Here is a 23,798-nt window from a genome sequence, read left to right on the forward strand (position 1 = left end):
CTGCGTTCCAGTCCTTTCGGTGGGTCCGTCCACTTCCCCCCGTTCTCAGCCGGATGTTTCTCCTCTTCGACTAATACCTCCATGTCCTTCTCCTCCGCCGGTCAAGGTAACACCCTCTGTGTAAAAGGCCACTTTCTTCCTGTAATATACGTACAAGTAAATTTGATTAAAGTTGGCTATTTTTAAAACAGCATGAACAGCTGATCACTGTTTATTTCTTGCTTGTTTATTATTGTGTACGGGAAGGTACTTAAAACACACTTGTAAAGAGAATGCCTTCCATCCATTATTCCTTTGCTTGTACTAAACAATGTGTTGGTTTTTGTCTGCTGTTGTTGCTGTGTTATTTTAACCATATAGTACTATTGTATAGATAAAAAATAAATATTTAAACTATGTGTTCTTCTATGTACCATTAAAGTAAATTAATAGGATGGTAAAAAAATAAATGGTTGGTAAAATTCAAGATGACTTTGCTATGAACAATTGCTGTACAAAACAAAAACTAAAATATATTTAATCAGGAACTCAGAGTATAGAAAAAAGAGCCATCTTGCTTTTTGTTTTTATGATTTGTGACATGATTTAACCCTGTCAGGTTTATCATAAACAAAAGATATTTTATATACAGGTTACAGGCACAATACAGGTTTCACCTTTGAATGATAAAATAAATCGGAACATTTATATCCATCATTTATCATGCAATATTTTTTCTTTCAGACATATCCCTGGCACCCAACCCTATGTATTTGTCTACTGCACCAATGAAAACACAGGATTTGACAGGAAATGGATTTACATCACCTCAGGCAGGGTCAAAGGTCAGCAATGTTGCTCTCAATCACGATGAGTTTCTCTGAAAACAGGGGTAGGGGCTCTGCAACATAAAAAAGAAAGGATCAGAAGAATTGCATTCATTCTGAGTGAGAAATAGTCTCAGATGCAAGCCATTCACGAAATGGTGGCCTTCTGCCTTGAGAATAACACAAAACGATTTTCATCAAAAGGAAATTGATTTTGTTATTCTTGCATGGGTAAATTCATGTTGCTTTTTTGTCAAGGGCAAAATTTATTTTTCAAAAAATACTTGTAAATGGATTTCATTGTAAACAAAATGTACAACATTTCAACAAACAATAGTGATACCAAAGCATTAATAAATTGCTGCTATTCAGTTTTTTTGGTACTTTACATATTTTTATGGATTAAACTGCATAGAAATTTTTTTTCCCACTTATACTTTACAGATGAGTTGACTACTGTGGTAGATAATAGAAAAAAGAACTCTGTTATTATAATTTGCATGAGCTTCATAACCTTGACCAAACTGACAAAATGTTCACATCAAATAAATGAGTTGTTTTTATAGAACAACTGCAGATGTGCACAGTTTAGGACAATACTCATCATGAGTCTCCTGTCAATCAGTGGCCAGGGAGTGATGTCACAAAGAGCTTCTGTGCCCATGACCCCTATACCTACAATACAGAACACATAAACAGGCTGCCTTTTCTCCTATAGTATGGCTTTTACATATGCAGCAAGTTACTAAATTACTGCACACTGTCAGGGGATTTCCTTTCTAGTTAAGACTTCAGCTGCAAACAAACCCCAGTTTTACCTCAGTTTTAATGCATTCTGTAATATTTACAGTTTTAATGCTGACGATCTCACTGAATCCCTTTTTAAACGAAGTGCTGATGGGTTTAAGAGAGATGGGTAAAGTATGAGGGGTGAGCTGGGGACACTTCTCTCTGAATGGGACCCAAATTTGATTTTGTATATCATCGTAATGAACTCACAGTGTGAGTCACAATGACTATATGAATAAAGAATGAAGTATACACTTATAGTGGATGCTTGTTTTGTGAGATAATGTCTCTTGGAACATCTGAGTTGATATTCATCACTTTCATTACATAGATGTTTGTATAATTCATATCGAACCATTTTATAATTTGAAATTGTTTATTTTAATGGTTATTTCATGCATTGCAGAAGGTTTACACAATTTTTATTCTTATTTTTTGGTTGTGCTTTTCCTCAGACAGCAAGTAGCCATTTTCTTTATTTATGAGTGTAAACGAATGGCATTTGTCTTGGTAGATCACATGCACTGCATGGAAGAAATCCTTCCTGCTGAAGCCTGACACATTTATGGACGATATTTTGTGATAATATGGTGATGGGTTTTGATACAGGACAAGCAAGAAACCTAAGCCAGAGGGCAAGCTCTTGACAAATAAATGTCAGCTGTTTTTGGTCACAAGCATAGCTGTTTATATAGGCTATTCCAGTATGGGTCTCCTTCTTTTAATGTGAATCATGTCCCTATTTGGGTTTTGTTGGGAAACCCGTGTAGAGGATGAGCTGGGACATTTAGTGACAGATGACCTTGTATAAAGCCTATATACTTCCCTTTAAGGCTGCAATATTTATGAGTCCTTTCATCAAAATGCTGCTGCCATAACATACGTGTTCTAATGTTAGGGCCCATAACATCCTTCTGTCTGGTGGATGTGATTTCATCAATCTTTTAGTCACTCAATATCTTAGTATTTAATTTGGAGGCACAGTAAAAAAAAAAAAAAAATAATAATAATAATGGCAATCACTTCAAAACCAGGAAATCTAATTTTAGTGCTTGACAACCGATGGGACAAGTAAGTGGTGCGAAATTCTATGGAAAACACATTCTAAATTCTGTACATAAAGATATGACAGAAGAGTCTCTGATCTTTATGACCTAACGATCACTGTTGTAGAGTGTTAGCACCTAAATCATGGGATCTGGACATATATGGCTGGGTGATTTAATTGTGTACCATGAGCTGTCATCAACTGAAAAGCCTCACAGTGTAGAATGCCCAACCTAACAGCCTTCCTGACGTTAAGCGTGCTGTGACTTGTATGTAGCCTAAGCCGATTTGATGCTGCCGGGTGATTGTTTGTTTAAAGTATTGGAGAGTTAATATTTTTTGTCAATTGACTTTTCTTTTTATTCTTTGAATTATTCTATATCCATCTATTAGTAATATGATACTATAACCTAATGTGTGTAGCTAGCACTATTAGTACATTTTTCAATGAAATATATAGAAGTTCATTTTTCCCATAAGATGAAGTTATTACCTTACAGTATTTACCTCTGAGATCACATCACGTGTAAGATGTAGTCGGATAAATGCTATCTGAAGAGAGTTCCGACAGGAGATGCCAGCAAATAGTGAATTTTCAAACCCTTTTAGATACTCTGTAATAATAACAAGAGCTGGATTGTTGGAATTAATTTTATTGATTATCACCTGTGTATAAATGTCACTCAGTAATGATTTCTTACAGCATTGGTATGAAAAGAAAATACATTGGAATTCATTGAAATTACAATAAAACTATTAGTTTACATCAATTAAAACTACTTTTCGTATAATTAAAGTAGACTAAATCTAACTATATTCAAATGACTAAAATTTGACTAAGACTAAAATACAATTTAGTCTGAGGATTATGACTAAAACTAAATCACCATTTCTTGTCAAAATGAACACTGTGATTTAGAAGGAATTTTCAGAAGAAATACCCATTCTAATTATTTATGCATGGGAAAAGGATCATTTCTACTGGCCTGCAGATAGACAACCATTCAAACTGCTAGCATGTACATAGATCGAAAGTGCTTGCACTGGCAGTCCAGGAGTTAGGTATACTCTAAGCTCAAATAACTGCAATGCGATCTATGGGTCTCTACAGAAGCTGGCTTCAGCATTTGGGTGCAGAGTTTTCCAATTACTGTGGTCAGCACCTACTTGTACCAACAGTTATATGACATTAAATAAACAAACAGGAATGCTGCTGGGGGGTGGGGGGGATGAGATGTCTGCTGCCCCCCCCCACCCAGACATTGCATTACGTTACAGGCATTTAGCAGACGCTCTTATCCAGAGCGACTTACACAACTTTTTACATAGCATTTTTACATTGTATCCATTTATACAGCTGGATATATACTGAAGCAATTTTGGTTAAGTACCTTGCTCAAGGGTACAACGGCAGTGTCCTACCCGGGAATCAAACCTGCGACCTTTTGGTTACAAGCCCACTTCCTTACCCACTGTGCTACATGACATACAGTAACTCCACCACATGGAGCTCAGGTACCACATCACAAGGGGCTTTCCCAGCAACAAAAAAAAATACTGAATTTTTATATGTTATATTATGATATTGTATATTTGGCAAACATATTTTTTAAAAAACCTAATTGAAATAAATATATATTTGGCAGTAAGATTTTCTTTCCGGTTTCATTTATCATTTTGGACAGAACCTTCATAAAAGCGCAGAAGAAGCGTCCCACGTGTAACGGTTGTGTGTGCCCTTCCCTGTTCTTTCCCCAGAGCTCTATGCTCTTGGAGATGAGGCTGAAGCGTGATTTTAAACACACTGTTTGTTAGACTGATTGCGCTTCTTTGCATCAGCCCTGTCCGTATCTCATTAGTCTCATTTCATCATCGTGTCCTTGATGCTTACGATGTTTCCCACCCTTACATTTCTGTTCCTGAAGAATAAGACACGTTTATTTTAAAAATGAGTTTTTTGGCTTTTCGCTGTCAATAAGGACGGGGGGAGTCACACACGTCTGGCCAGCCCCATGCAGGCTCCCGTTAGCCATCCCGGCATTAGCGTGACCTCCGCTAGCTGCCGTATTCATTACGTTTTCGACGCGCTCGTGGAGCCGTGTGGAGAAGACTTCTCCGCATCCTCAAATGCTCTCGCAGCGCAATGCTGCTCATAAATCACATGTCATTTATGGTACAGAGCGTCTGACAGCGAACACAGGTCTGTTTACTGTTCGATAGGGTAGGGCCCGGAGCAACACAATCATGTCAGCAGTTTAGTGACTGCGGGAACTCAACCTTCTCCACAGAGTGGCCCACCGTTTACCCGCTGGGAGTTGATTTAAGTTAGCTTCCATTATAGTAAAACTGTTTTATTGTGCAGTCAGATACCCAGGATGGCTCTCGTTCTCATGGATGTATTTTAAGGGTATATAGGAGCTGAGCTGTGCCTGTTATTTATGTCTCTTTGTGCTGGGCTCCGGGAAGCACGGTGTGACCTCTTCTCCCGGCAGAACGTCCGTGCGTGTGGCCCTCACGTGAACCCGATAATGAGGTTATCACTTCAGCGTCTGAAGCCTGTGATGTGGGGTGGCGTGCCAGAGACAATTAAAGAGAGGAAGTCTGTCCGGCTCTCGGGCTATTAGAGGATTAGCGTTTGATAAAGACCTCTTCTTCTGTAACACGGAAGCACACGTCCTCGTCCGCGAGGTACGGTTGCAGAAATGAAAAACCTTGAATTAAGCGCCCCGCCAATACAAATGGAAATGTTGTTTTACACAAACAAAAAACCCAAAACAAAGCCATGCTGACAGTTTCCAGGCGGTAACAGACGGGCTTTGTCCTTGGCGCAATTATTAAAATGTTGTAGCGTTCAAAAACATGGATTTTAGCAGAGGCTCTCCCAGAAAATGTCCCATCTATGCTCCAGAACATTTGTAATAATAATTCAAAAAGATTCAAATTGTATAGAAATGATGTCAAATTTTGGCCATTACATGTTCGCAATTATTTAAGAAACCTTAGAGAGTGGGGTTTTTTTGATAAATGGTAACTTCTTTCGGGCGGTTTGTCAGCTGTTGTTGGGGTGGGGGTGGCGGTGGGGTGCATACGATCGCCCCCAGGTCGACACGGCCCCGCGTGACGGTGTAAGCTTTCGCGGGCCGTGCAGGAAGTCGGGTCGCCGAGCAGCCGCGCTTGCTATACTTGGCGATTCAAACGGACGGGTGGCAGACCGCGCGTGCCCCCTGGGGGTCGGGTGACGTGTTAAACGGCTGAACGCTCATTAGCATTGTCAGGATGTTTTACAGCTTACATATTTATAGGTCAGAGAGTATTAGCGGGGCAGATTAGGTTCCCTGCAGTGGCAGCTCGGTCTGTTGGTTTTGAATTCTGAGCCAGTGCCTCTGCAGTATTATCATTACGCTGCAAGACAACATCAAGCAGTTCTGACCAGTCATATGTGTCATAACAGTAATTCTTAATTTTTCTAATTCTTTTTGTTTTACAAGATTTACTACAGCTGAAATTTTTAAATGTAGCCAATCAAGTAAGTACCTGACAAACGTAGCCAATCAAGTATCTGGCAAATGTAGCCAATTAAGTATCTGGAAATGTATTTAATCAATGCAAAATGTATTGTGGAACAGTCCTGTAATGCTTTTTTTTCCTTTTGAACAAAATGGCTAAAATATAGCTGCAAGAAGCAATTGTGAGGACCAAGCACTTACAGCCACGATAAAGCCAGTGAATGTACAAGCAGTCCATGGTGACCCAGTGAGTCAGATCAGTCCCAGATCTGTTGATTTTTAGGCTGCAAGTTTATGTTTCTGGCAGGACAACTTTCTTTTTTAAAATACATTTAGCAAATGTGTACAAGTACATCAAATAGTCTGGGAGGAAACTTTATGAAACAATTTTATCAAAAACGTCCTAAATGAATCCAAGATTATCCAGTATGTTAGACTTTATGGTTCCTTGAGGAAAATTAGTTAATTGTAAAAAGATTCACTTATGTCCCATATTTCGTAACTCTACATTATATGGGTAAGAACTGTGCTTCCAAAGTGTGGCTATTTGATTGCATATTAGCACGAATTACACTTGGTAAATTTATGTCAATCTGTTTAATTTGTAGCCGATTACAGTCAAAATTAGTGGAACAAGTAAGAAAAAAATAAGTCAGAACAAATGGAACAAGCTGTCTATGTGCCTGTGGCTCTTTTCTGCTCACAAACCATTCCTCAGTAGCCATATTGGTTATTCTAAAGTGATGTTTTTTTTTGCGTTTTGCTAAAAAGCCGACTTCTCCCGTTTAGTTTCCGCAGAGAAAGCCCCACTTGAGCAGCCGAGTGGTGCACATCTGCAACCTTCCCGAGGGCAGCTGCACCGAGAATGATGTCATCAACCTGGGCCTTCCGTTCGGCAAAGTGACCAATTACATCCTAATGCGGTCCACCCACCAGGTACTGACAGACTATGGGTGGGGATTCTCAGCCTGCCCAAAAGCTGCACTGACATAATCACTTCCTCTTTACGACACAATTAATTCAACTTGAATTAATCTTTCACATGGAGTCCACGAGGAATAAAATATCGATTTACATAATTGTGCGTGTTCCCCTCCCCTTGGTGGCGGTCATGGTGTCATGAACAGAGTCGTAAATATTTCCTTAATAAAGTCACGCTGTAAAAGTCACAGACCAGAAAATACTGAGATATCTTTCTCCCGTGAAAGCTGATAGTGAAGCCATAAAGCTGTAAAGCGGTCGCGAGCTCGGAGAAACTTCTGCTGGGAACTCGTTAGGGTTTTAGAAGCTCTTTAATTTGCTAATCTGTGAATGTTCCCCAAAGGCTTTCCTGGAAATGGCCTTCGTGGAGGCGGCACAGGCGATGGTCCAGTATTACCAGCTGAATCCGGCCACGATTAACGAACAGAAGCTCCTCATCCGGATTTCCAAGAGATACCAAGAGCTGCAGCTCAAGGTAGGCCTGGAACTGGGGCTAGATTCATTCCCTGGCATTCAGTTCTTATATAACAGCATCCACTCAAGTAACAGTGTCAGGCCTGGCTGCATCATCAATGCACTAATTAGTTAACTGTCCTAGCCTAAAACCATGAAGCAAAATGTGAATATGAAGATAATGTCCACAACAAGCCATAACAAGACATTCACCATCATTTCATTTGATATAAGTACCCTCAAAGTGTAAAACTCTCATTTCTGTATCTGCACATGCAGAAACCAGGGAAGGACGTGGAATCCATCATCCAGGATATTAACTCCCAGAGAGAGAGAGAGGAGGTTGAATGGTAAGAACATCTGTGTGAAATTTCAGCAACACAAACTTTACCTTGCTTCACTATCACTGAAATGCACCCATTAATAAACGATCATCTTATGTTCTAAAACAAAAAACAAAAAAGAGTGTCACTGTTTCACATAATATTGTGTCTCTTGATAGTTTTCATTATAATATCTCAATTTGGTTTTGAAACAGGATGAATTTTAACAATGTCATAACATGTCAATGTCATCTTTTCTTCAAGAAAAAAGTTGTACAGCTAAGAGTAAATAGGCATTTAGAAAACAGGCATTTGTTAAAGCAGCAATAATTAATACACTTTGGAATACATGCCAAATCTTTGTATACCTACAAAGACACCCCAAGCAGACCCAAGCCTAGATTCGATCACATTTAACTTTTACTTACTGGAAGTATTGGAATTTTTTTTTAACAGGGAAAAGGAAACATAAACTTGCATTCATTTTTAAGTCTAAATTAAGTATTTTTGACAGCGCCAGGACTGGGATGGGGTCATTTCTATTTCCTTGTAGTCAATTCAGGAAATCCATTGAAATTCGATGAATTAACTGAAAATTCCATATATGGAAAATTGAATATTTGAATTCAATTTTATTTCCTGAATTCACTGAATTGAAATGGAGCTGAACACCAACCGATCCCAAGGTAATGGTCATTGGGCTGGCTGGGGGGGCAGAAAGGGGGGGTTTTTGACAGGCGGATCTGTATTTGATTCGGCTGTTCCCATAGCTACCCGCAGGAGCGGGCCAGGTCTCGCAGCCCCATCCCTCGCACCCTGAGCCCGCGGCCGCCCCACAGTCCCGGCTACGCCTCCTGCGGCTCCGCCCACAGCCCCCCGGGGGCGTGCCGGGGCGAGCGGCCCAACGGGGCGGGGGCCCCCTGGGACTGGTCCCCGCGCGGCCGCTGGGAGGAGGAGCGGGAGGAGGCCTGCTGGAGGAACGAGGACCCGCTGGGCGAGGGCTGGCCCCAGGACCCGAGGAAGCCCCGCCCCAAAGGGCCCGACCGGTGGGGCCCCTGGGCGCCGGAGGGGAGGACGGGCGTCCGGAGGGGGAGCAGAGAGAGGTACCCCAGGAGCAGCCCTCAGGACCGGGCCTCGCCTTACCGGAACAAAGAGGAGGACTTTTACAAAATGGCCGACTGGTCTCCCAGACCGCATCACCAGCACAGCGAGGGGAGAGCTAAGAGAAGAGATGGGGAGGGGCCCCACAGGGCTCGGCTGACTGCGTCAGGGAGCCCTGAGGTTTCCGCTAGGACCCCGGATGACAGGAAGCTGGGGTCACCCGTCAGGGGGTGGAGCAGGAAGCAGAGGCCAAATCAGGAAATCAGGAATCAGGAGGAAGAATCTGAAAGTCAGGTACATTAGTGATGATGATTAGTAATGATTATAACATTAGTGCTGAAATTCTCTATAACTTATCTGAAAACAGCTAAAACCAAGGGTGTAGGTTTGGTCTCAACATTGGTAGGGACACATCAAACCCCCCCCCCCTTGCATTGATGAATAAGATACATACAAACATATGGTTAAATTTGGGGTCCCATTTATTTTTGAGGGCAACTTTAAATATTGAGTGAATAGGATCTTATGAAACCAACTTGCTAAAAATTCTAAGACTAACTTTAATGTTGATGCCTCCCTATAATTCCAAACAATAATTCATAATTAGGACCTCACCTGAAACCCTGAAGATGCACCTGTTTCCTCATCAGCCTGCTCTACCTCTCTAGCCTGCTGCTGTGTTTCCTACATACAAACAAATTCATTAACGGTGACAATTTCGTGAGATTTCTAGACTGAGATTCAACTCATAATTTGATAAATCCACACATTTTATGTTTACTCCTGCTAGCAACCTGACTGCAAGCCTATACATGACAGAAGCCAGGGTTAGCTTGCTAGTTAATGCTAGTTTGCAAACGTTCGCCTTGTTCGCTGAACTTGAACGCACCTCAGTTGACATTATTTTCCACAGTGGAAAGGCTGGTGACGTTAGCTAGTAGCCAGCAGGTTTTAATTTTAAATCAACGTGGCTACTGGCTAGTTAGTTTGCTACCTATTACTTACGCTCTGGGTGGTGAAAAAGCTCCTGATGTCCCTTCTCTTTTTTGGTGGCATGTATCTACAAAGTACAAAACGTGTTGGCATGGACAAAATTAATTTGTGTGCTGTGCAGTGCAGGCAATAGATGAAAGGGATTAAGTCATCTGAAAGACTTAAAAAGTGATCTTACCGTTGTCGGCACACTGGTCAGCTCTCGCCTCCTCCGTGTCTGAGTAGGTATGATATTTGAAGGCTCATGACGTGAGCCTTCAGATAGCCCCCTCCCTTTCATCCAATCAAATGCAAGCATACCTAAATTGGTCGCCTTGGAGACAGCCTCTGAGAGGAATGATCGAATATGATTTCACTCGAAAGATAATGCGAACAAGTACGCTCAAATATTGGTAGGGACATTTCTGTCCCCCAAAAATATTGGTAGGGACATGTCCCTACTGTCCATATGCAAACCTATGCCCTTGCCTAAAACTATTTACAGCTCTTTGTTTTAAGTTGATTTGTCAGCCCCCTTAATTATTTTTCAATCCATGGATAAATCTGCATTTTGCAGATCTAACTTTGTGTTAAGATATCTCAAAACTTTTGTACTTGTGTCTGGAAAATATCAAGGTCGTTCTTCACACTAGACATTTAGAGCTTTCAGAAACTTGAAAAGCTCAAATTTGATTTTAATTAATGCACAAATTGAGTTACTTTAAGAAAGTAATTCAATTTGTTACTTTCAAGTTAATTTAATTACTTTTGAATGACTAAGAGTTACTTTTTAAAATTCATCTTGTCTAGACTGTGACTGAGTTTATAAAGCTTCCCACACTCTTTCAAAGAAGTGCAGGCAAGGACCTATTACCACGTAAATACGAAAAGCATGTTATTACTGTCACTTAATATGAGTGTTGATTTAAAGCTTTAAAGAACAAGAAATTTTGATTTAGCTGACAAATAAATGGACGGGCCAATGACAGCCTCTGAAGCCGATCTTGCCAAACAGGGGAATCCCTGCAGTGTGCGAAGTGTGCTGGAATCCCTGCAGTGTGCGAAGTGTGCTTTCCTCTTGCAGGTAGAGGCCAGTGTGGAGGAATCCCAGTGGGGAGAGTGGGATCTCCGCAGGTAGAGGGCCGGTGGGAACGGGGCGGAATGTCTGGGAGAGCCAGACAGCGAGTGCAGCTTGAAACCTGCATGCAAGTGGCTTCCTCGAGATAGAGGGCCAGCCCAGAGGCGTCGTATCGCCCGCAGGTAGAACGTGATTTCGGAATCTGAGAGAAACCAGTCGAGGCTCATCTTGAAAACCAGAGCGATAACACAAACCCCCTCCAACTATTGCAAACTAAGCAACTTTTCATTCAACAGCGAGAACTAAATTTGTGGCTGGTTTGTTTTTCTATTTTTTATTATTAAAGCAGCCGATGTCCTAAGAAGCTTTTAGGCTATGGTTTTCATTTAATATAATGTGCATTTAGACCAGCTATTTAGAATTTGCTTCATTTACTGACTTCATAAAAGGCCATTTTAAGTTAACAAATTCATTTTTATATGTAATTTACTTGTTTCTAATCTTGTTTCCATTAGACAAGAACAAACCTTCAGAAGTTGCATAAATTCACACTAATAAACATAAGTGCTGTGGTGCTCTTATTTTAAAATAATTTCACAGCCACTTTTCAGTGCAAGCATGTTTCTGAAGTTGTGGCTTAAGCCTTATGGCATCCTGTTATAGCAGGTATATATCTTTGGCACCCAGGGTGGTGAGAGCCAATGATGTACTGTTTTTCCAGAGAGAAGAACGAGGGAATGACAGCGAGATAGAGGAGGAGAGCTGGTACCCCCAGAACATGGAGGAGCTGGTGACCGTGGACGAAGTGGGGGAGGAGGACGACGACATCATCGAACCCGATCTCCCGGAACTCCAGGAAAAGCCTGTGGTCCTGAATGTGGCCATGGGGGACGCCTTGGCAGTGGATGACGGGGGCGCTGGGAGAGAGGCTGTCCAGGATGGGGATGTGCTGGAGGAGAGTGTGAAGCCCCCTCCGCAGGAGCGCGTTGAGGAAATGTCCGAGGAACACCCGAAAGACCAGACACCCGTTTCACCCTTAACGCTGGAGGAGCCCTGCTCGGATCGGAGTAGCGTTCTCAGTCAGGATCTCGTGGCTGTCTCGGAGGAGCCACGTCCCGGCTCAGGCACAGCTGACCTCCAGCCCCCTCAGGACTGCCTCCCTAATCACGAGGACAGCAAACCTTTGGATACCCCCGTCAGCTGTGTAACTAAAGAGTTCGCTCAAATCACCAAGGCAACCGAAAAGGAAGTCCAAGACCAGGAGGAACATTTTGGAGACATTCCACCGAGAGGTGCTTTCCTTTTTGTGCCATATGACAGGAGACTCTGCAAGTTCTCCACATGTCATTAAAAAATCAATCATCACTTTACCTGCGCCACCTGATAAATCTTTCACATTACTGGCAGTCAGTCATGTCTGCTAGTCTACCACTTGAACAATGATTAGCTTTAGAATTGTCAACGGCTGATTTAATGTGGTGAGCATTTGCTGGACTGAGCTGAGATTTCTGTTTCAGATGCCTGCAATGCACCCCATCAGTCTTCCAGGAGCGCAGATGCAGACCATATAGGCCTGCATGATAAGGCTGTCAGCGAGCACAGCATCCCGCTCGGTGAGTTCAGAGCACGCTCACTCGCACTGACGGTTTGCTGTGAATCAGGAAGTATATTCTCATCGTGTGTGTGCTACTGGGGATGATCCTATGATTCATCTCCAGCACACGGTTTTGGCAGATTAAAACACTGTATGAATGAATGAATGAATGAATGAATCATTGCATTTATACAGCGCTTTTCCAAATGCTCAGAGTGCTTTACAGTGATGAGTGGGAACTCACCTCAGGCACCACCAACGTGTAGCACCCACCTGGGTGATGCACGGCAGCCATTTTGCGCCAGAACACTCACCACACATCAGCTGAGGTGGAGAGGAAGAGAACAATTTTTAGCCGATTAGCTTCTGTAAAGCATTCCCGGCAGTACTTCCGCTGTACCCCTGTATGAGTCGTCACTGAGTCGGTGTGCTGTCGTTTTCAGGAGTGGAGTTCGTGGTGCCCAGGAGTGGATTTTTCTGCAAGCTGTGCGGCCTCTTCTATGCCAGCGAGGACGTGGCTAAGACTGCCCACTGCAGGAGCACGGTGCATTACAGGAACCTGCAGGTGAGAACACACACTGTTCACTACCAGAACATATTTACATTCAAATCACACACTGATACACAGTGTCCTACACTGTCACATACGCTACAAAATATCTAACACTGTGTAAGCTTTTTCCCCACCTCCCTCTAATTGTTCCTGACTGAATACTGCCTATCCCTCAGACCGCTGTCTTTATTAACCTTTGGGTCTTGTTTGGATCTTTCATTTGAATTTAATTTGTATTCTCTGTGTATTTTTCTTTGTGTCGATTCTGTTCGTTATTGTGATACTTTCCGGCTGTTTTCATAAAGGCCGGGTCACTCCATGATTATATTAAATAATAAGCGATGCACTGTGTACCAGCGAATGGGAGGACGTATTATATCTTCTCATAACACTCGGTGCATGGTAATGATTCGGCTTGTTTTAAAGGGGATGGAGTCTGGCATGCAATTAACATTGACAACGGAAGAATAAATAATTTTAGAGCCTGGTATTATTCATATGAAGCATTTATGTTTTATGGCAAACTATCATCCCTGCTACAGTACCAGCCTTTAAAAGAATGTGAATAAAAATTACATTAGGTTGAGGGTTGTATGGGATGGGGGCTGACAAGGCGGCCAGTGCCCCCTTCCACATTTGCACCCCAGCCTGCTGCCCTGGATGGCTGTTGGGAGTTCATGTTGTCTCATTTTAACATGACATGAGATCAGAACTGAATTAAAGTAAAACAAAAATCTCTTTTGACTACAAATGTTGTAATGTAAACATTTTAAACATCTGAGGTGAACTTTAACTTGTCAAGGTTATCAGTTTTTGACAACGACACATATTATTTAGCTCCCAGTGATGTTAAATTTATGGATAGGACAACCTTGGTGAAGAACACCTGCATTACAGGTGTGAAGTCACACCAAGCTAATAATGCTCAAAAATAAGATATAGCGCTAACCGAACTAGCTCCAGGGCTACCACCACCGGGAAGTATTGGACCTTATTGTTATCGTCAACAAAGTCTCACATCTGTGAGCTCAGTGTTCCTCTGTCTCTTTCTCCTTGGGTATGCGTCAGCCATTTTACCCACCTGTCCATTTTCACCATTGTGCCTTTACCCTTTTTAACTTTTAACGAGACCCTTTGTGTCTCTGCAGAAGTACCTGGCTCTGTTAGCTACCGAGGGCTTGGACGGCACGCCCACGAGCTCTGCCGACATGGAGGAGCCTTGCCTCGTCCCACACTCCAAGAGTCCTGCTGGCCATGAGCCGAACTGACGACTACTGACAGACACTCTTTGATGTCCTACTGCATTCGCCATTTTGTGGAATCATAATAAAAAAAAACAGCATAATGGGCATGTCTGCCATGATTAAACATTATTCAGGTTATTTTTTAAATTGGCAACTCGTTTTAATCATGGTCAGATTTTCCAAAATCAGTATTTTTCACTTGATGAGGCAAACTAGACATGTTTAATTGCTGGAGCAAGGTCATTTCCTGAAGAGCTTAGACAGTGATGATTACATCTTAATAAGCTACAAAACTAAATGATTTAAACGGGTCCCCGGAATACTCCAGACATGAGTACATTTGGCAAAAAGGATTTTAGTTTAATATCAAGAGAAGTGGATCTTACTAGCCCAACCATGGACTACACTGAGTATGTAAACATGGTTAAAAGTAATACATAAGAATAAACAGAAGTTAATGACAGATACCAATAAAATTGTGTGCATTTATTATAAGAAATGAAAGGTTGGAAGTGGTTTTTATAAGGTAGATTATTTGCCCATATATTTGGATTCTTTCTTTCTTTATTTTATATCACTTTTCTATGAAAACAGCTGAAAATTGAGACACTGTACTGTACAATGCAAATAGTGCCAAACATACGATTAAAAGATGAACTCTCATAACAATACAAAAATACAGGAGGTCAGATATTCAGGGATAACGAAAGAATAGCTTTCATTCAGTGCTTTTACTGGACAAATACTTGAAATGGACCATGTGTTATTTATTGTAGAGCAGAAAGACAATTTTATAACTGTTTATCTGAAGAGGAAGTGAAAAAGTTCCTGTGTTTAAATTTTGTTTGTTCTGTTCTGTGATCTACGAATGTACGGTTGCTTGTTGTGACTGAATTTAAGATATGTGCTAGGGTATCGCAATAAATCTTTTCAAAGAAACGTAAGTGTCTTTGGTGAGAATTCACACACAAACGGACAGAATTCTGCTGTTTCACTAAAAATGGTTAAATTGGGGTTACTGGCGCGTACTGACTTTTTTTTGACACTGACATTGAAATAGCAATGATCTAGCCCTGTAGATAGGTGGCGCTGTACCCTCGCGCACTCTGTCCACGGTTCTGAAATGGAAGCTTCACAGGTCGCGCTTACAAGTCGGTTCCAAATAGCATGTTTATTCCTGACGAGCACACAATTATCGGCCTGTCACTCGGCTAATTGCTTCCTAGGCTTTGTGAACAGCAAAGAAATCATACATATCCAAACAGTAGATTGCCATCGTCTTATTCTGATACCCAGGTATAAAATGTAATATAAGGAGTTCAGAATTAATTTTAGTGACTGTTAAATAAAACAAAATATAATATACAGGCGCACATTCTTATTAGTTGTTTTAACGTTTTAAATGTATCGTTTGTTAACTTTCCTTCAAAGACATGTCAAATACAAGACACATGTAGACGATAAATTTTTTAACAAAAGCTAACTGTCGTCTACTTGCTTGTGGGAACCCCAACCCCACCCCGCAGCCTTCTTGCCCACCCCCGGGTGCTAAGCAACACTGACTACAGTACAGGCTGAGACTATAAAAGAAACTACTACACGCGCAGGACAGAGAAAGTAGCGATTCCACCAACAGCAACAAATTCTTACATGACTGCTGTGATGTTGTTATGTTGAATGCGACTTTTTTATCGGATCTTGATAAAACTGGAATAATTCACCGCACCGAACTTTGTCGTTATACAGCCGGATGATTTTTGATATTCACGAGACCTGAGATTTTTGTCTGTTATTGGACACGGGAGAAAATCAGTTTTTGCGCAATGTGTTGTAGGTTTTTTCGGATTTAAGGACTTGGCACGCAAATCGGTAAGATTACTCCTCCAAGTTTATATTTGGACTTAATGACCTGATTTTAATGTCAGAAAAGCAGCAGAGCTGAATTTCAAACTTTTCAAGCATAATGATAACACTTTATTTTAAGGTGAAAGTGAGACTTTCAAATATAGTATATCACTGTGAAGCGATGGTGAACAGTGCGCTCTTTCCATGCCACCTTTAATACATCATTTTGTGGACATTTTTTTTCATTTTTTCGTCAGACCCCTCATAAAAACAACAAAGTAGCTTGGTCAATGGAGTGTGGCAACGCGACCAACGGAACTTTGCCCTATGCTTTTGGGACCTCAGTTGCCCTAACGATTGGCCTTCTTGTAGGAATTCTCATTCTACTGACAGTATTTGGCAACGTCCTAGTTGTGATAGCTGTATTTACGAGTCGCTCCTTACGAGCGCCCCAAAATCTGTTTCTAGTCTCCTTGGCATCCGCAGACATACTGGTGGCAACCCTGGTCATGCCATTCTCTCTGGCAAAGGAACTCATGGGATGCTGGTACTTTGGCACAGTGTGGTGTGAAATTCACCTGGCTCTCGACGTTTTCTTTTGCACGTCATCGATTGTCCATCTGTGCGCCATAAGTTTGGACAGATACTGGTCCATCACTCAAGCTATAGAATACAACCTGAAACGAACTCCACGAAGGATAAAATGCATACTTTTCATCGTTTGGGTAATCGCTGCCGTCATTTCTTTTCCACCTTTAATATCCACGGAAAAGTCGGGGACTACGGGGGAGTGCAAGATCAACGACAAGCAGTGGTATATAATCTCCTCCAGTATCGGCTCGTTCTTCGCCCCCTGCATCATTATGATTCTAGTGTACATTCGAATATACCAAATCGCAAAGAAACGAACAAGGGTTCCTCTGGGTACAAGAGACAACGGCCCTACAGAGAGGAGGCATAACGGCTTCGCCGACAGGGTCTCTCCGGAGAGGTTAAACGGAGAGGCTGCACGAGAGAACGCGGTTGTCCGAGAAGGTGAAATCAATGGCGTTGACATGGAAGAGTCGTCATCGTCCGACCACAACGTAAAGAACCCGTGTTCCATGAAAGCGAAAAAAGGTAAGGGGAAAACCAAGATCAGTCAAATCAAGCCTGGAGATAACCTCCCCAAACAAGAGACTGAACGGAGCATCAGACGTAGCAGGTGGAAAGGACGCCAAAACAGAGAAAAACGATTCACTTTTGTTCTGGCAGTGGTGATAGGAGTTTTTGTGGTCTGTTGGTTTCCGTTTTTCTTCACATACTCACTGACCGCTTTTTGTGGCGCCGACTGCGTACCCGAAACTCTGTTTAAGTTCTTTTTCTGGTTTGGGTACTGCAACAGCTCTCTAAATCCAGTTATATACACAATATTCAACCACGACTTTAGGAGATCGTTTAAAAAGATCCTTTGTAAAGGCGAGAAAAAACGAATGGTTTAAATATCGACCGGACTGCTTTTTGTCGACACTGATAAGATGAACAGTTAATTCTTGATGAGCGAGTGTTGCACTTGGGAGAGACACACTTGAGCAGATCAATGTATTACAAAGATGAAGCCAGGCTTAAAAGACTTGGAATTGTTTTGCGCGACGGTGCAGTGTGTGTACATAGTCTACGTGTAATGTATTTTAAAAACGTTTTGATGGACAACTGGAAACCACGCACAGTAATGGAAAGATGTGAGAACTATCACAAAAAGGAAGCTATTCCTCTTTCGTCAACGCTTCGACTTATGGAAGTACCACGCAAACGCCCACACGTACATTATTATGTAAATAGTTTTTATGCTGTAATGTTGTATTTCATAAAAAAATAGCTGTTGGATATTTCATGTGAGCTGTCATTTTAAGGTATTTTTGCCAATACCACATATTGTGCTTGTCTTTGTATTTCCGAACTGAGTGGTTATTGTGAATATAACTGCAACTATAAAAAGTGAACAAAATATTTACAACATGTGAGATGTAATAAGTAATTATATCTCTAGACAATGATTTGAGCTTTTGTTCTGAGAACCCTGATTATCTGTTACAGTAAACATTTGGTGAATATTATCTCACAAATATATCACAACTTTACACTTTTCAACAATTAATGCTGGTATTACATTAATACGTACCTAAACACACACACGTGAATAAATTACTGAAACATGTTATTTCAAAGTGGTCAAACTATGTTTATTTTCCATTTAGACTTTGGGGCTAACTTGTGAGATTTCTGTAGAAAATAATTTTAAAAGAAAAAAAGAAAAAACAAAACAAAACTTCTTTAAATTGTTCAATTTTTTAATTGAACTTTGCTCTCCGTGACTGAACACAGTGAGGCCGATTAATTGATCCAGATTAACAGATATTATTTGAATGACCTGCAAGATAGCAAACAGAGAAGCATGTAAGCGTAACAGTGGGAAAGTCTCGGGATCACTGCATTTTTTTCCCATACACATAAACAGGAGAGGGAGTCATCAAAATATTCAACCGTTGATTTTTAATGACAGACATATTTATTTTCCGACCTTTTCAAACGTCACGCTCCAGCATGCACGTCTTTGTTATTCAGCGCGAGGCCGGACCGTCGCTGAATCCAAATCAGTGTGTATTTTTAAGCAGTCGGTTTTCTGACCATTGCATCATCACAATCATTTTTTTCACACATCATTTTTTCTTTACTTACATTGGGCTTCACATTTTATTCATAAATACATCCCAATGTAGAAAACCTTGCCAAGTGCCTAGATCATGGGAATAGCCGCAGTTTAAAGCTTGGGATGTGATCCTAAAACCTGCCGGTTGTGATCTTTTACCATATAATATCTCATTGCTTTCCAGTATGCCCTTCCCTGCATTCAGTGATGAGTGACTGGGACTGAATGACAGCCCTTTGTGTTTGCTAAAGTATTTTAGGTCAAGAAAAGTGACAATACATCTGTCACCTTCTGGTTTAAAGGTGAAATCTTTAATTAATAAGAGCTTCCGGAAAATCAAGACAGACATCTTCTGGCAGACTTGTGTCAAAACAATGAGTGTAAACTGTAAAGAGATGTAAAAGATATACATTTCTAATGCAGCTCATCAGAGAAATGTGTCCATGTTACCCAAATGTTTAATCTTTTGTCAGTGACTGTCTGACACTGTAAAATATGAAGAAAAAAAAACCATCCACCTCACCTCATGTAACAAACACTGAACACAAATCGGAACAATATACTGAAGATTTATGTCAAAAAGCAAACAATAACTAGTGAGACATACTGTACTTGAATCTGTTCCCAACACAATGCATTATGAGCCATGACTGACAAGCACAGACCGTTCCAAAGCCTGTTGCAGGACGTTCAGTTCCGGCTGCATTGGTGGTGCGCGCATGGGTCGGGCTGTGGGACGGTACTGATTTGGTAGAGGAAGTGCTCGGGAGTGCTCAGAAACGGGCTTGTCTTTGGACAGGAATCTCTTTCAGGTGACCGTCAGCTCTCCCTTTTTATTCCAGGGACAAACAACGAGAACAGGAAGCACTCAAAGTAGATTGTTTACCTTCTGGTGTTCTGCAATGCATATATCATATATAGTTCTTCCCCCTCGCTTGGATATTCTAAGGTGATGGAACCTACATATATCAGGGAGGCGCTTGTGTTCTGGCTTTGTATGAAGAGACTATGCTAATGCTTTTTCATTAACAAACAATAATCACAGCTAGCAAATCTTTCTGTCAGCTGCAATAGCAAGTTAATCATTACTGAGGATGAGGAGGAGTGTAGCTATGTTTACAACTCCCGGACTGTAAACATAGCTAATTAAGTCAGTTTCTTAAAGCCTAATACAGTGTGCTTGGTTTTCATCACGCTTAATAGTGGCACAAAAACTGTAGATGCAGCAGTAACAGACAATAAAAGGAAACTGACTTTTAATGATGATATACAGTTCTACCTGTGGCATGTGTACATGGTCATATTGACATAGTGATATATATTTATGGGCCAACATTATGGAACAAAGTTCTCGATCAATAAAGGGGGACTTTTGATTGGGCAAGCCATGTTTCTCACGTTACAGTCAACGTAACCTTTTCTGTCAGCAGCTGCAAGCTTACAAAGCGGTGAATGAGGGAAGTTTGAAAACAAGTTCAGTGAGGGCTCTCACTACAGAAAAATCACATTTATACCTGTCTCGTGCCAACTGACGCTTCACAGAGACTGAAAAGAGATTTGACAAAAGGCAAAGCTTCTTAAGAACGAAAATCAAATAAAGTCTCACTGGCATTACAGTCTCTAATTATTTGTCTCCCCACTGGCTTTTATAGTGCAAATTATTTTTTATTGTGTTATTTTTTATGAAGCACATAGAAAGGAGGCAATTTATCTAGTCAGGCACACACTGTAATAAAGGTAACACAAAGGAATTCTCGATATGAAAGTAAAAGAGCAGGAAACATTTTCAGTACACCTAGGGACTGAACACATGATCGGCATGAAAGGATGCTTTTGATAGCAGTCTGACAGAGTGTACAAGATGCTAACCAAAGGTCTGCGTTCACACACAGACCTCAATGCATGTACGTACCACTGCTGTCAATGCAGGACATAGTGAAAACACAAATTATGCATCCGAAAAGCATTTGGGCAACATGCTCAAGGACGTTTCCAGATAAGTTATGGGAATATATGCATGGCTTTGAAAGAGGTCTTACTTCTGATACATTAAGTATGGTTTCCAGGTTTGTTAATTGGCAATGCTTAAACATCACAACTAAACAATCATTTTGTTCTTACAAACATGAAGTCAACAGGCCCAGTCGGTTCTGTTCAATAACTAATATTTTTAAAAATTAAATTATAAGCTCATTCTTATTTTCTTCAACTGTGAAAAAAATTAATCAGATTTGAAGGTACCTAATACTTGATAGAATTAACGTGTTCAACTGCAATTGTCAAACAAAATACCTTGCACTGCAAAACAAATGTCAGCAGAAGTTCACAAAATCTTTACAACTATAACTAAAGAAGCTAAATATCTATAGTAATGCTTTACAGCACTGAGCACCCTTTCGTCCCTATATAATGTCAGTAAATGCATTCTCAGTGCCTGAAGAGGTTGCATAAAAAGGCTAAGCCACTCAGCTAAATTGCTTTGTTTTGTTGTGTGACACATATGTTCAGAAATCCACAAACTCCTAGACCTCAATTACCTCTCTAAATGTCTAATATAAATCTTTTATGTAATCCTGGATGGTGCATATTATGTTAATATCGTAATTTATGAATGAGTGACCCCAAGGCATACATTATTAAACAATTTTGGGGTTGCTAACTGGACTGCTTTGCATTTATAGCACCACTTGGCCTTTTCATGTTGTTTGACGTATTTCCTGATTGTTTATGAAACTCCTGGATCTTCCCCATTAGCATTTGCTGCTCAAATTGGATATGATGGTAGCTGGAAGGGGAAGAGACAACATATTTTTCCTTTTTTTTTTCTCTCAGAGAAAATTAGCCAAACCAGCCAAAATATCCCTGGCTGGGAAACCTCCACGTAGCAAACTCAAGCCAGTCTCAGCACTAGCATGCTAGCTAAAATACCACTGCTAATGGAGTGTGCTATATTGAAGCAAGGCAACTTTATATATATATATATATATATTTAGGATGAACAGTAAAGCTGAACATTCCACCCAAGCTTTCTTGACGTATATTAATCAGTACGCTTTCTACCCTATCTCAAATATGCTCTTTAATCAGATTAAATTAAAGCACACGTAGGTGTGCACATTAATCAGAAATTAATCTCTACCATTCTGTTTGTAAGGAGAATTGAACATTTTGCTTCCTCATGAATGATAACCGTTTTCATATTCTGCATAATGAACCTGGCCATATTTGGCTGAGTGTACTCTGTTACATTCTTTTGCTACCAAGAGATATGAGCTTTCTATTTGCGCTGTTGAATGTAGTCTGCAAAATTAGATTTACTCGAAGAATGCATGGTTTCACTGTCACAGGCTCCTCATTGCATCCTGTGAAGCAACCACAAAACTGCTAGCAAAGCACAAATAATCTCGAAGATTTTTTTCAGACGCATTTATTCTTACTTCTGGAGGTCTTTCAGACAATAATGACAGTTAGATTATGCATGGATCATTTATTTTCAGGACAATGGATGATTGATAGGAGTTATGGAAACTGTACTGAAGTCAAGCCGGTTGAAACCCAGTACTCAGCAGTCTTTTGAAGAGAGAAAATGATTTTATTCAGTCCACAGAAGATTCTGAATGATTTGCCTCCGTAGATGCTGCTTGTTGCCGCACCCTTGTTAAACATGACCCTTTACCAAACTGGGGAACCACAAATCTGTTTTTGACAGTAAACTGGCACTACAGTCATTTGCTGGGAATCCTTTACTCCTCAATGTTCGTCACTGCCTGTTTTTTTTCTCCTCAGCCAGCATGCTCAGTCAAAACTAATTAAGCAGAATTTAGAAGAGCTGGGCGATTGGAAAACCCAAAGGACTATGAGTCAGGGCAAATCCTTTTTCGCGCACACACCAGGGAGCTCTCTACATTGTTAGTGCACTTGATGGTTATGTGCGGAGGAGAACAGAATCGTTCTGAGGTACACTTGGGCGCATTTTGCAAGACAAATATAAGTGATATCCTAGAAAAATGCACAGACACAAGCGTTTCATTTTCATCGCATCAAGTGACCTGTGCTTGTCACACATCATCTGGCAGGCAATTACAGTAATTCATAAATTACATTAATAAGTTTTTCACAGATTCAGTCATTAATTTGAAAAAAGTTTTACTATGGTTTGCAAGAAGGCCATCTGACAATGCCCAAGGCTAGGCGGAAGCTATTATTCTTCCAAGGTTTACAGTATGTTGGACACTAAACTGCATTTTGTTCAGTCCTTTGCTGGAATCATAGATCATACTATGACCTAGAAGCTATGTGGTTCATTTGTAAAAAGTTTTATTTTCTTTGCTAAAAAAAATGTTTATCCTCTTTTGAATTGCCTTTCATATTTTCTGATATTGTCAATAAAGGAATACTGTAGGCTCTGTATTGGTGACCTCAGCATTTGAAAAGAGGCAGAAGATTATTAACTACAAAGAGAGAATCTCTGGTTTTGCGATTTGCCTCTAAGTTTTCTGTTTTATTGCCACGTATTAGCTAGCTTGTTCTTGATTTGCTGCTGAAATATGCTGTCACAAGTCCTGAGCAATAAGCGTAGGCTGTGGTTGCAGATAAAATTAAATGGAGACTTATTTGAGATTTGAGCCTCACTACAAAGGATTTAGTGCTCCTTGTCCAGTGGTTCTCAAGAGGCATTTGAGTGAGCAAATGCTAATCCACTCATAGCAAAGTGCGGATGAATGCTGTTTAAGTGATTTCACGCAGGGAGACAGCCTTTGAGAGCACATGTAGCAGTTTATTGAGATTGGCACTTTAACCTGCCAGTGCACGTGACA

General features: G+C 40.8%; 2 protein-coding genes across 2 annotated transcripts in view; both read left to right on the forward strand.

Annotated features, from left to right (window-relative positions):
• The window catches only part of LOC135245260 (RNA-binding protein 20-like), a 36,004-nt gene extending 20,618 nt beyond the window's left edge, over nt 1–15,386 (forward strand). The window contains exons 4-14 of the mRNA XM_064318203.1: nt 12–106; nt 724–824; nt 6,938–7,084; nt 7,473–7,604; nt 7,862–7,932; nt 8,676–9,300; nt 11,063–11,112; nt 11,720–12,348; nt 12,574–12,669; nt 13,094–13,215; nt 14,352–15,386. Coding sequence (XP_064174273.1) covers nt 12–106; nt 724–824; nt 6,938–7,084; nt 7,473–7,604; nt 7,862–7,932; nt 8,676–9,300; nt 11,063–11,112; nt 11,720–12,348; nt 12,574–12,669; nt 13,094–13,215; nt 14,352–14,471 — 2,188 coding nt within the window. The 3' untranslated portion in view covers nt 14,472–15,386. The remainder of the gene's footprint in view (nt 1–11; nt 107–723; nt 825–6,937; nt 7,085–7,472; nt 7,605–7,861; nt 7,933–8,675; nt 9,301–11,062; nt 11,113–11,719; nt 12,349–12,573; nt 12,670–13,093; nt 13,216–14,351) is intronic.
• A 650-nt stretch (nt 15,387–16,036) lies between these two features.
• Nucleotides 16,037–18,492, forward strand: LOC135244956 (alpha-2A adrenergic receptor-like). Its single transcript, XM_064317656.1, has one exon. It carries the CDS (start codon nt 16,583–16,585, stop codon nt 17,771–17,773), a length of 1,191 nt encoding a protein of 396 aa, XP_064173726.1. The 5' UTR covers nt 16,037–16,582; the 3' UTR covers nt 17,774–18,492.
• Nucleotides 18,493–23,798: the final 5,306 nt, after the last annotated feature.

Source organism: Anguilla rostrata, chromosome 18, assembly GCF_018555375.3.
Source record: "Anguilla rostrata isolate EN2019 chromosome 18, ASM1855537v3, whole genome shotgun sequence".
NCBI classification, from domain to species: Eukaryota; Metazoa; Chordata; class Actinopteri; order Anguilliformes; family Anguillidae; genus Anguilla; species Anguilla rostrata.

Excerpts from the sequence above, each read along its gene's own strand:
- LOC135244956 (XM_064317656.1), top strand. The coding sequence starts at position 16,583 with ATGGAGTGTGGCAACGCGACCAACGGAACTTTGCCCTATGCTTTTGGG.